General features: G+C 37.8%; 1 protein-coding gene across 17 annotated transcripts in view; it reads left to right on the forward strand.

Annotated features, from left to right (window-relative positions):
* LOC108048467 (eye-specific diacylglycerol kinase) overlaps positions 1-6,614 on the forward strand; it is a 129,628-nt gene extending 123,014 nt beyond the window's left edge. For 7 of the 17 annotated variants that reach the window (XM_044460909.1, XM_044460908.1, XM_017129141.2 and 4 more), the window contains 9 exons: positions 941-1,365; positions 1,863-2,156; positions 2,227-2,453; positions 2,715-2,936; positions 4,114-4,165; positions 4,561-4,614; positions 4,885-4,948; positions 5,057-5,214; positions 5,711-6,614. In XM_044460909.1, the coding sequence (XP_044316844.1) occupies positions 941-1,365; positions 1,863-2,156; positions 2,227-2,453; positions 2,715-2,936; positions 4,114-4,165; positions 4,561-4,614; positions 4,885-4,948; positions 5,057-5,214; positions 5,711-5,918 (1,704 nt within the window). In that variant the 3' untranslated portion in view covers positions 5,919-6,614. Of the gene's footprint in view, positions 1-940; positions 1,366-1,862; positions 2,157-2,226; positions 2,454-2,714; positions 2,937-4,113; positions 4,166-4,560; positions 4,615-4,884; positions 4,949-5,056; positions 5,215-5,710 lie in introns of those variants that run through there. The other 10 variants (XM_017129144.2, XM_017129145.2, XM_017129153.2 and 7 more) reach the window with 6 other exon arrangements.
* Positions 6,615-11,715: the final 5,101 nt, after the last annotated feature.

Consider the following 11,715-nt stretch of genomic DNA (forward strand, 5'->3'; position numbering starts at 1 on the left):
TCCAATTTCAATGATGTTTTGCAATTTTTTTTAAATACTACGTAATTCTTATTATAACGAAAAGAATTTTAAGGAAGGAAAATATGAAAAGATTATGTGAAAGAATGTGATAATTGTGCTCTCCACTTAATATTAACATACTGAAATACGATGCCGATAATATCAAATTAAATCATAGAATCATAAAATAGTTGGAATATTTATTAGTACAGGAACAGTGGCAGTCGTACGTATGAGTAATATTATATTTGAACACGCTTAAATTAACCATACGACATGTTAGCCAGATTCAGTATTTTTTCGGAACTTCTTTAGTTAACCTAAATAAATAATTAACTTTAACCTAAATAAATAATTAAGGGACTAATAATACTTTTGCAAAATATATATTTTAACCCTGGCTACGGTGCGTATGAGTAATATTTTGAGAATGCTTGATGACATTTTGAGTTCTTTCAATTTCAATGAAGTTTTGCAATTTTTAATTATAACGAAATGAATTGTGAGCATCAGTTTTAATATGACAAGGAAAATATGAAAGGCTTACGTGAAATAACATTCACACACTGACTTAGGATTGGCGATCGTATAAAATAAAATAATTAGAATCAATTCTGACCCATTCAAAAAATTTGAATATAATGCTATATGCAACAGTAAGTATGAGCCGAATTTTATTGTAAAATTTGTTTTCATATACTCACAATATATCCAAGAATCCATATATTTTGTATAAATAATGTAAGCTAAAAACACTAAAACACTAACCGCATTAAAAAAAATCGCTTGGCTCTAAAAGAAATTTGTATTGAACGCTTTTCCATGGTGGTAGAACATTTGTAGGCACTCAGTGGTAGGCGCATTTTCATTTGTAGTTAATGTAACTTAGACCTAATATTGCTTTGAATCATTGCACATAAAAGCCTCAATAATTTTAAAGTCTATCTTCTTTCAGGGCTACACGGACGAACCGATCGGGAAGGTGCTGCGCGAGATTGGGATGTCGCAGTGCGTGCTGATGGACCGCTGGCGGGTGAAGGTCACGCCCAACGATGACGTCACCGATGACCATGTCGACCGCAGCAAGCCGAATGTCCCGTTGAACGTCATCAACAACTACTTCTCATTCGGCGTGGACGCCCACATCGCCCTGGAATTCCACGAGGCCCGCGAAGCTCATCCGGAGCGCTTCAATTCGCGGCTGCGCAACAAGATGTACTACGGCCAAATGGGCGGCAAGGACCTGATCCTGCGCCAGTACCGCAACCTCTCCCAGTGGGTGACGCTCGAGTGCGACGGCCAGGACTTCACTGGCAGGCTGAGGGACGCCGGCTGCCACGCCGTTCTCTTCCTGAACATTCCCAGGTAAATATGGCTTTAAATCAGACGAAAGTATAAAGAGATTACTAAGACTTGAACTTGTCAGTTTTTATGTGATATTGTGCCTCTTATATAATTTCCCAAGTTCTTTTATTTGTATTACTATCCAGATGTATGAAGTTATGATGTTTTTTTTCTGTTTAGTCTACGGAAAATAAAATATGATAAATATATACTTTCGAAACCATTAACGATTCATAAGGGGCTCTTCAAAATATGTTGTACATTTTAATTTTGTTCATATCATTATAACTTATAAATTACAGCAATAAATTGTTTTATAAGTTTTTGCACAAATGCTTATGTTTTATTTTCACTTGTTTAATTGTTAATAACAAATGTGAAATACCGTGTGTGTTATGTTACGAGCTCTGAACCCTGAACTTTTGTAACATAATTTTATAGGTTTTTTTTTTAATATGATTTTCTATGAGCAAAATGTTTCCATAAATATCTAACCCTCTTTCCGTATGTCCCTTCAGCTATGGCGGTGGCACCCATCCGTGGAACGACTCGTTTGGCGCCTCGAAGCCCTCGATCGACGACGGGCTGATGGAGGTGGTGGGTCTGACCACCTACCAGCTGCCCATGCTGCAGGCGGGGATGCACGGCACCTGCATCTGCCAGTGCCGGAAGGCGCGGATCATCACCAAGAGGACCATTCCGATGCAGGTGGACGGCGAGGCCTGCCGCGTGAAGCCCTCGGTGATCGAGATCGAGCTGCTCAACAAGGCGCTGATGTTGTCCAAAAGGAAGCACGGACGCGGCGACGTCCAGTGAGTTGGGAAAAGACTAACCCCGGTCCTGGTTGTTATAATTTAGTATGTATTCTCCCCCAATCCACAGGGTAAATCCCCTGGAAAAGATGCAGCTGCAGATCTTGCGCGTCACCATGCAACATTACGAGCAGTACCATTATGAGAAGGAGATGCTCCGCAAATTGGCCAACAAACTGGGCCAAATCGACATCGATTCGCAGTGCGATCTGGAGCATGTGCGCAACATGCTCAACGTCAAGTTCGAGGAATCCATCTCGTATCCGAAGGTCTCCCAGGATTGGTGCTTCATCGATGGTAAGCTTGTTATAATTCTTAATTATGATTGAAAATTTATTTTATGATTTTGTGAAAAATTTAAAAACATTTTTAGTCCTACAAAAAATTGTTGGCTTTTGAATACATTTATTGCACAAGACAGTAAAAGTCTGTAATATATTTATTGACCTGCCAAGCTTCATATTCATCAAATAATTTTAAATAAATTTCAATAAAAGCAAAAATGTTTGTTATGTTTTTAAAGTTGATATACGCTAATTGTATCCTGCATATTTGTAGCCTGCACTGCGGAGCACTACTTCCGGATCGACCGTGCGCAGGAGCACCTGCACTACATCTGCGACATCGCCATCGACGAGCTGTACATCCTGGACCACGAGGCGGCCACCATGCCGCAGACGCCCGACCAGGAGCGCTCCTTCGCGGCCTTCTCGCAGCGGCAGGCCCAGAACGAGCGGCGCCAGATGGACCAGGCCCAGGGCCGCGGCCCGGGCAGCACCGGTAGGAACCTGTTAGCTGGCTGCTGGCCACCGGTGGCGGCGCAGGCCAATCGTACCGCTCGTACCGCTGACGAGCTGCCGCTGCAGGAGCGGCTGGCGCTCTACCAGCAGCAGGTGGCCGAGCAGCTGCCGTACCAAGATAGGCGCATGTTCCTCCACCTCCACTTCCGCAAGCGTCGCGTCGAGATCTGATTGCCCCGCCATATCCCATATCCCATATCCCCTTATACATATCGATCCCAAAAAGTCCAAATTCGAGGGGGAGCGGAGTGGAGGGGTGCCAGTTGCAGTCGGTCCACCTTTATTTTCGTTGCATTGCATTTTGTTTATGGTTAATTATGTCTTGCATGTCTAGTCACTAACATTAACACACTGAGAAATGCAGTTGCGGTTTAAATAAGGCACTAAAATGCTAACAAAATTTAAATAGTAACTTGTAACCTTGTTCTTAGACTACAAAAAACTTGAAGGAAATCTGAACTTTAATTTTAGACTTATTTATAATTTAATCTGTAAAATAATTTCCCAGGTATCAAATATATTATTTGTAAAACTAGATTTCTTAACTGTTTTACAAATAATTTTGTTAATTGTTTTATAAAGATGTTTTAAACAAAAGTTGATCAAGTTAAGAATTCATTTATTGATATTCGATAATAATTCTTTGAAAAAATAATCAAAATGAGTGCTATAAAGTAAGACCCATGCTATTAATTAGACCGCAACTGTAATCAATAACACGTACACCCACATAAACACACACCCACATCCGCTAAAAATCCAAGTCTTAATTGCGAGGAGCCGAATACAGCTTAGTCCTTGCCACGATCGCATGTGAGTAGAGCATTAAATACGAGCACTCCTGGTACTATCTGGTATATAATCCCGGCTTACATCAACAGTTAAAACCGTAGCAAGGACCAAACCGTATTCGTTGCGAACCCATCCATCCTAACCAACCAACCAACCAAATAATACAAAAAAGACACTGAAAAGATACGCGGGTATGTTAAATGCCTTGCAATTGAGCTCTGGTAGTTTGGACTAGTTGTGTACTTGATTTATAGTTACTTTAGTAGTGATACACTTATTTTAATAGCTTACTAACAATATGTGAATCTCTTTTCGAATTTAAACACAAAAAACACAAATTGACACATACTAAAAAAAACACAAAGATGAAGATTTGCAAATTGGCTCCAAGCCCATTAAAGTGATGAAGTGGAAGAGGTAAAAAAGCGTCCCCCGATTCGTTCAGCATTTCATTCAGACTCCATTCGAAGAAAAGAGATCAATAGCTATTCGCCGAACCGAGCGAGACGGCACTAGACACCCAAAAATGTTGTTCACATAGAGTGCTCTCCATCTCTCTCGCTCTGATAGATCTACCAATTGGCTTTATTCGCAGCTGTCTTGCTCGTTTGGCAATATAATTTCGCTTGCTCTCTTTCTCTCTTTCACTAACGCTTATCTCATGGTCCACGGTATATCCTCCATCTTTCACACACTCGCCCTGTCTCTCTCTCTTTCTCTCTCCAGCATCTTTCCCTCCTCTTCTTGATTTGATTAAAATAAATTTCTAATTTTCCTAATTTCTGTACAACGTGAATAATTTCTGCATGCAGCAACAAAGATCGTTTATTCAGTTTCAACGAAGATGTTTTTGGTTATGGATTCAGGTATTCCGTATTACTATCTGTCTCTTTCTTTACTTACTAGACTGTCTGTTGTGGCTATCTCTGTCTCTCTCTCTCTGTCTTTCTTTTCGTCTTTATCTCTCGTATCATCGACATTTGAATCGATTAAATGAATCTTAAACCGAACTGATGCTTGAATTTTCTTTTTATTTTCTCTACTTTTCCATGCACACACAAACACACCGACACACACACACACGCAAATACGCTATCTCTCTCACACACACATACACACAAACATTTGAATAATAGCCCTATACTGGAGCAAACTTCCGATGCCATACTACTAGCAGCCCAGAGCGGCGATCTCAATATGGTAGCTTAATTTTCCAGAATATATACATATATCTAGTCCACGATTTGCTGAAGTCCGAGCTATATGTTCTGGTTTGTTAAATACCCGCCATTTCCCCATTTCTTCCAGTTACGTGCACTACATGAACAAGGATACTCACTACAGTCAGTGAACAAGAACGGACAGACAGCGTTGCACTTCGCCTGCAAATACAACCACAGGGACATCGTCAAATACATCATCACGAGCGCCACACGACGCGTCATCAACATGGCCGACAAGGAGCTGTAAGTCCCCAGGAATATCAATTTATTCCATCATACATATGTATATAACTAGAAAGGAAGCAAACTTAATTTACATATTCTAAAAATCATGATGGTACCCTTTATTTGAATTCCTTACAAAATTTCCAACAAAAAGGCATTTTCAGAAAAAAAATATCATTCAAAAATTGTTTTCATAAAAAAAAACAAACCCTTATGAAACATATTTTGACCAACATCCGAGAAAATATCTTCGATTTTTCGGTTTTTTAATCAAAACCCTGGGAAATAGTGGTCGAATGTTATACCTCGTTAAATTCTTTATAAAGTGGCATTCACAACCACAGACGTACTGTTTAAAAACAGGATACAGTGCATCAAGTAACAAGGTTAAGAGGGAGATTGGGGTCACCTTTCTGAAAGCTGTTCAATAGGTGTTTCGTTAAGCATTATAACATATAAGTCGCACTCTAACAGAACCTGGTAACGAACCCACTTTCGTAATGATTTCTTTCAGTGGACAGACGGCGCTCCACATTGCCGCCGAGCAGAACCGTCGCGACATCTGCGTGATGCTGGTGGCCGCCGGCGCCCATCTGGACACCCTCGACTCCGGCGGCAACACGCCCATGATGGTGGCCTTCAACAAGAACGCCAACGAGATAGCCACGTATTTGGAAAGTAAGCAGAGGACCCAGTACCTCGAAGGCTGGCTCGACGATTAGACTACGCGAATCCAGAATCGCCGCAGTTCCCCGCCATGTAGAGCTATTGCTAGACAAGCTTACACCGTGGGGCTAACTCACGACAACTAGACAAAACGAAAATCACAAAACCAGAATTTCAGTTAATCGGCTAATCGGTTATTCAAAAAAAAGAACGTCATTTTAACATTGCAAATTTCTCCTTTCTATGCCAACAACAAAACAACAACTAAATGGAAAATGTCTTGTAAATAACTCAACCTACATAATCAAATCAAACGAAATTAAATTAAATCAACATTCCACGAAAACACATCGATTTCGCTTAGGTCAAGAGCGTTTTATGCATCTGGAGGTGCAGACCCGGATCTAAGTGGAGCATTCAGCGAAAGCATTCACCCTACGACATAATAATAATTATAATGGCTTTTTTTGGTAACTGTTTTTTTTTTTGTGTTAGCATGTACGAGAAAAATCTAATTTAATCTAAGCAAAGAAAATACATACACACATACAACAAAAAAAAAAAGCAAAAAACACTCAACACATTTAGTGCGTAAGCGGATGATGGTATGAATTAATTAATTTATTGTAAAGAAAAGCTAGCAAAACGAAAGGCAACATTTGTCCGAAATTTCAATTTTTAATTACATTACAAGAACGAACAAACAAAAAACTTGAATTAAAAAGGCAGCAAGTGCAAATGGAAATTCGAAATTTATTTGTTTCACTTACCGATTGATTAACGATTAATGATTATATTGTGATATCTAAATTAATTAATGTATTGGACTTGAGAGCGAGAATGAGAGCAAATTGAAATTGATATTAGCAAAGGGCATTTGCTGTAAACTAAATAACCCAAAAAAGATAAAAACAAAAAAAACACACACACACACAGAGACATACTAAGCAAATATATAGCCTATATATATTATATACATTTAATTATACCATATGTCCTTCTTTTGGAAATTAATCTAGGCTAAGTGAGATCTTGAATACTCTTGTTTAAAAATGAAAATAAGAAAGAAAAGGGCAGAGCAGCAGCACGGTTAGAAGAGAGACGCATGATACCCCAAAGGGGATATAGCTCTCTCGCTCAGACACAGACACACACACAGATACAGGTACACACACACAGTCCCGATGCACAGACTAGGATGCACAACCCCCATAGATATACCACCCACTTCACCTTCACCCCAAAAACCCTCAGCGTTTCAAACCGAAAGACTTGGGCCGATCTTTAAGTGGCGTCCCCCCAAACAAGGTCACCTGCCCCAAAACAACAAAGCAACTAGACGTTAGGACGGGCAGGGACTCACAAAGACTATCTTAACTACTCTAAATACTATATTCCGTACTCTCTAACTTTAAACCCCCGTAACACAAAGGAACAAAGGAACAGAAGAACAATGAACACGAGCATTACGAAAACAAAACACTCTTAATATAAGAAGCATGCATATTTTATCAAAATACCAAGTAACTGTGGAATACCACAATATTATATAGCCGTTAATCAAATCATAATATGTATGCTATGTACAGTAGAGGGCTATTTAATTTTTTTTGTTTTTTTTTTTTGCTTAGATTTCAAAATTCGAAATTTATATGTAATCATGGTCGAGTCAATTACGTTTACCGCGATTTCTTTAACATTTTTCGGCTAACCTTACATTTACGATTGTAGCGATAACGATAAGTGATAAGTCTCACTATCGATTGATAAGGCACCAGAGAGCGATTAGGTATCGATCACCTTTACGAGGCCCGGTCGAATGCAGCCCTGTCCCCCCGTCCAATCGCTGCGGATTGATTCCTGGAAAACCGTGGCTCTGGCTTTCGGAAAACCGGAGTGATCACGGACCCATGGGGGCCATCGCCAGCATTCCACCCGTCCCGCCCTGTGAGCCACTTCCGGTTCCGGAGGCGCGCTTTCCGGGTGGGTAATCATGTTTTGGATTGCACACTTCAAAAATAAAAGAAAAATAAATAGGAAAAAAAGAAAAAAAAAAACAAAACACAGAAGTTAATCACACACACATCGTAGACTGTCGCAGATGGTGTCGAAGTGTCGCGTCGAACGATTTGGATTCCGGCTTTGCGGGATCCCGGGCATGCAGCCTTTACGCCCCATAAGACGTGCCCCCCATTGGTCAACCGGAGTCCAAAATCGTAACACCAATCCACACCGCCTGCGGCAACTAATGAATTCTTGGCTGCGGTCAAAATACCGGTGGTGCTCTATGCCGTTCAGGAAATTCAATTAAATTAATTAATTTTTATCAGTTTGCAATTAAAATTATAGTTTCTCTATTGTTTCCAACGTTTAATTTTGACACCTTTATTTTAAATATCAAAATTGCCTTACTAAAATATCATTTTAAATCTATCAATTTATAACAGTTATTTATAATAAAATTCTAAATATATATATATAATTCTTAATATTTGATTTTATTCTATTTCAAAATAACAAAATATTATCAACTGGTTGGCAATTATTTTAGAAGTTATTTACATCGGAAATGTATTTGAATTTTTTAAAGATAACTAACCAAACCAAATTTTAGCATTAATGTTTTTAAGTTATTTTCCATTTTTTCACTTTTTTTAAATTGTATTTCACCATTGGCAAACATATTTAATTACTTGTGTTAAGTATTTAAGCATTTTGATCATTGAAGTTACTTTGAAAAAAATAAGTTTAATTGAGTTTTTAATTCACCAAAAAGAACTTAAAACTGTATTGAACAAATTGGCATTTCTTGAATTATCATATATTATTTGTATTATTTTTGAGCATCACCATAAAAACGGTCGCAGCTGGAAATCCATATGCAGTAGAGCAGAGTTGAGTAAGGAATATTTAGCAAATGACAATCTAGAGATTTTGTAGCAAATGAGCCGAGCAGATGGCCGAAGAGCGTTTGCTATCCCCCCTAAACCATTCACTATGAACTGGAACCACAGGCCATACCCTTCAATAAGTAATCGATGGGGAATTCAAAGTGAAACGATTTGGTTAGTTTTCGCAACTTGCTATTCACACGAAGCTTCAAAATGAAATTGTAGTCGAAGGATTTACGCGGGAAGGCGAAATAAGTTCGAGTTACCGAGGAGAGCGCTATCTATCGATCTAGACGGGCTAAATGCTAAATGATACATGGTGAATACTGACGAAGATGAGGGCTAAAATGCAAGAAAATGGCTAGCCAAGTGCACTCGGGTGTACTGTTAGCATTGTCACAGCTGTTCGGAAAACAACCGGGTCCAAGCCAAAACTATGGATATATTTTCGTGCATTTTGTAGAAGTTGATAACCCACAAGACACTGACACAAAGACACAACCCACTGGACACCACACACAGATACAGGACACAGAGGACACACTAAGTGGTGGCACTTACTGCATGATGTGTATATAGGGACAACATAGATGCTATATATATACAGACATATATATATATTTTTTTCGAATCGTTTAAGTGAAACTTTTGAACAAAATATGGAAAAATGAAACGCAAGTCTTATGAAATTCTAGCAAGTAAGGCAACCAAAAATTGTAAAGGTCAAGATACAGATACGGATGATGGAACGATATACCTAAAAACAATGCCTAACTGTACGATATTAAGCATACACTATATATATTGATAACGTAATAAATCGGAATATATGTGTACAAGTAATCTATTTATTTACACCACACCTACAAACCCTGTAAATACACGAACTTTCACTCCAATTCACTCCGCGTTTCAGAGGTTTAATTTCGATCCTCGCTCACCCCGAAACTTTTAAATAGACAACGACTTCGGATTCTCCCTTCCACCTGGATATACACTATATATTTAATTGTTAACTTACGCAAGTCTGAAAGTATTTCTATCGAAGAGTTCTAAACTGCTTAACTGTAAAGTGTACATATACCGAATTACAACCACTCACAGATCCTATAAACTATATAGAAATGTAAGACACTTCCCACACTTAAAGATAATCCCCATTAATGTATGTATATGCCTAAACAATATATTTACTTTTTTTGGATTAGTCACTAAGCATAGACAACATGAATTACTAAGTACGATATGCACTGCAAGCACTGAGGAATTTGATTCAATTTTACTTAAGACAAACGAAAAGAGAAATTGAAATAGCATTTAGAAAACCTTAAGGAAAACCCAAAAAAAAAAGTCTCCAAATTATGGAATAACGATTAAAAATTTAAAAATTAATTTTTCGAGCTACATCGGTAGACAAAAAAAAGGACAAAAACTGGATTCGCTTGAGGCAATTGTGTGGGAAAGTCGAGAACGTTTAGAATCTGGATTGGCTATGCAGCATTCGTACACATGTTATATACTTAGATTCCCTAACCTAAACCACACAGAGATACACACACACACATACAAGATTATTAAATAGATATACAAAAGTTATATAGTCTCATTCGCATCGATCCTTTAACCATAGTCTGTCCTGTTATTATCTCGAGCAAAATTGTAATTTTCGGACCCGCAATAAGATCCCCGAAGCTCTAATATGAAATCTATTTAGTCCCAATTGCAACTTTCAAGAATTGTAAAAAATAATAAACTTTACGCTAGCGAATCCCAAAAATTGGACAAACCGATCGAAATCATCCACAAAATTGCTTATAATATGAATTTTCTGAATCTCTCCTAAGAGAAAATAAATTTTTTTTTGGTATTTCAAACTCAATTGCACTGGCGTTGTTTTTTTTTAGGGTTTGGGCGGCTACTTTAATGTCACTTAATTATAAATATTCAAGTCAAGTAAATAAAAACAATAAACATTTTCAAAACGAATTGCATACTTTTGGGGATTGGTATCTTCGGACGAAAGCGAATATTATGTGAGTCATGGGCAATCAATTAATTCTATACAATATTAGAATTTTTTAATTAGCATATAAACGGAAATAAGCATAACTCATCAGGTAAGTGTTAGAAATGCAAATGTAAATGAAATGATGCAAGAAAACAAAGCTTTAATAAATATTATTGAAGAGCTTTAAACATCAAGCAGTCAAGTTGCTGAATGGGATTTATATTTAGTTTTTGTATCAAAATTTCTAGTACTTAAAAGCAATTGAAATATTCATAACCACTTTAAGAATACCTTTTTCTTTAGATATGTATATAAGTTTTTAAATACATTTGTCTACTTACTTATAAAGAATACTTTAAAAATAAAAATTAAGCGATGATTTCTATCAGAATAATTTGAGGTATTAACAAGTAGTGTTTTTGAATATTTTGTGAAAATTAAATCATAGCAAATAAAAAATTAAAGAAAGAAGAAATAAATGAAATAAAAAATAATTGTTGGCCACTTAATCCCTCTTGATAAATGTTTAAAAAATAATTAAGATATTTTTGTTTTACAAAGCTTTGAAAAACATTTTCTTCGATCGTTAGTGATATTTATTTATTTTCATTTGAGAGATATGTAAAATTAGTGAAACCTTGTTCAAGTGGACTGAGAAAGGATGTATACTTGAAATGGCTTATGATATATTTTTAGAAGGAAAACCGACAATGCAGCCCACTGTGGCACTGCCGCTCGACTAAAAGGAAAGCCCGTCGCACCGCGGAGAGCGTGAAGCGATGAGCTGAGAGCGTTTAGAAAGCGGTATTGGCGGTATCGTCGGCATCGGCGATGCGATTGCAATTGCTACCGCTCGCGGAGAACGGAGAATGGAGAGCGGCGACTAGCGACTGGCAACTGGCGACTGACAACTGGAGTCAAAAGCTAAAAGCCAGATTCAGTTGGCGGCGCAGA

This window comes from Drosophila rhopaloa, unplaced genomic scaffold (assembly GCF_018152115.1).
Source record: "Drosophila rhopaloa isolate 14029-0021.01 unplaced genomic scaffold, ASM1815211v1 contig_3, whole genome shotgun sequence".
Classification (NCBI taxonomy): domain Eukaryota; kingdom Metazoa; phylum Arthropoda; class Insecta; order Diptera; family Drosophilidae; genus Drosophila; species Drosophila rhopaloa.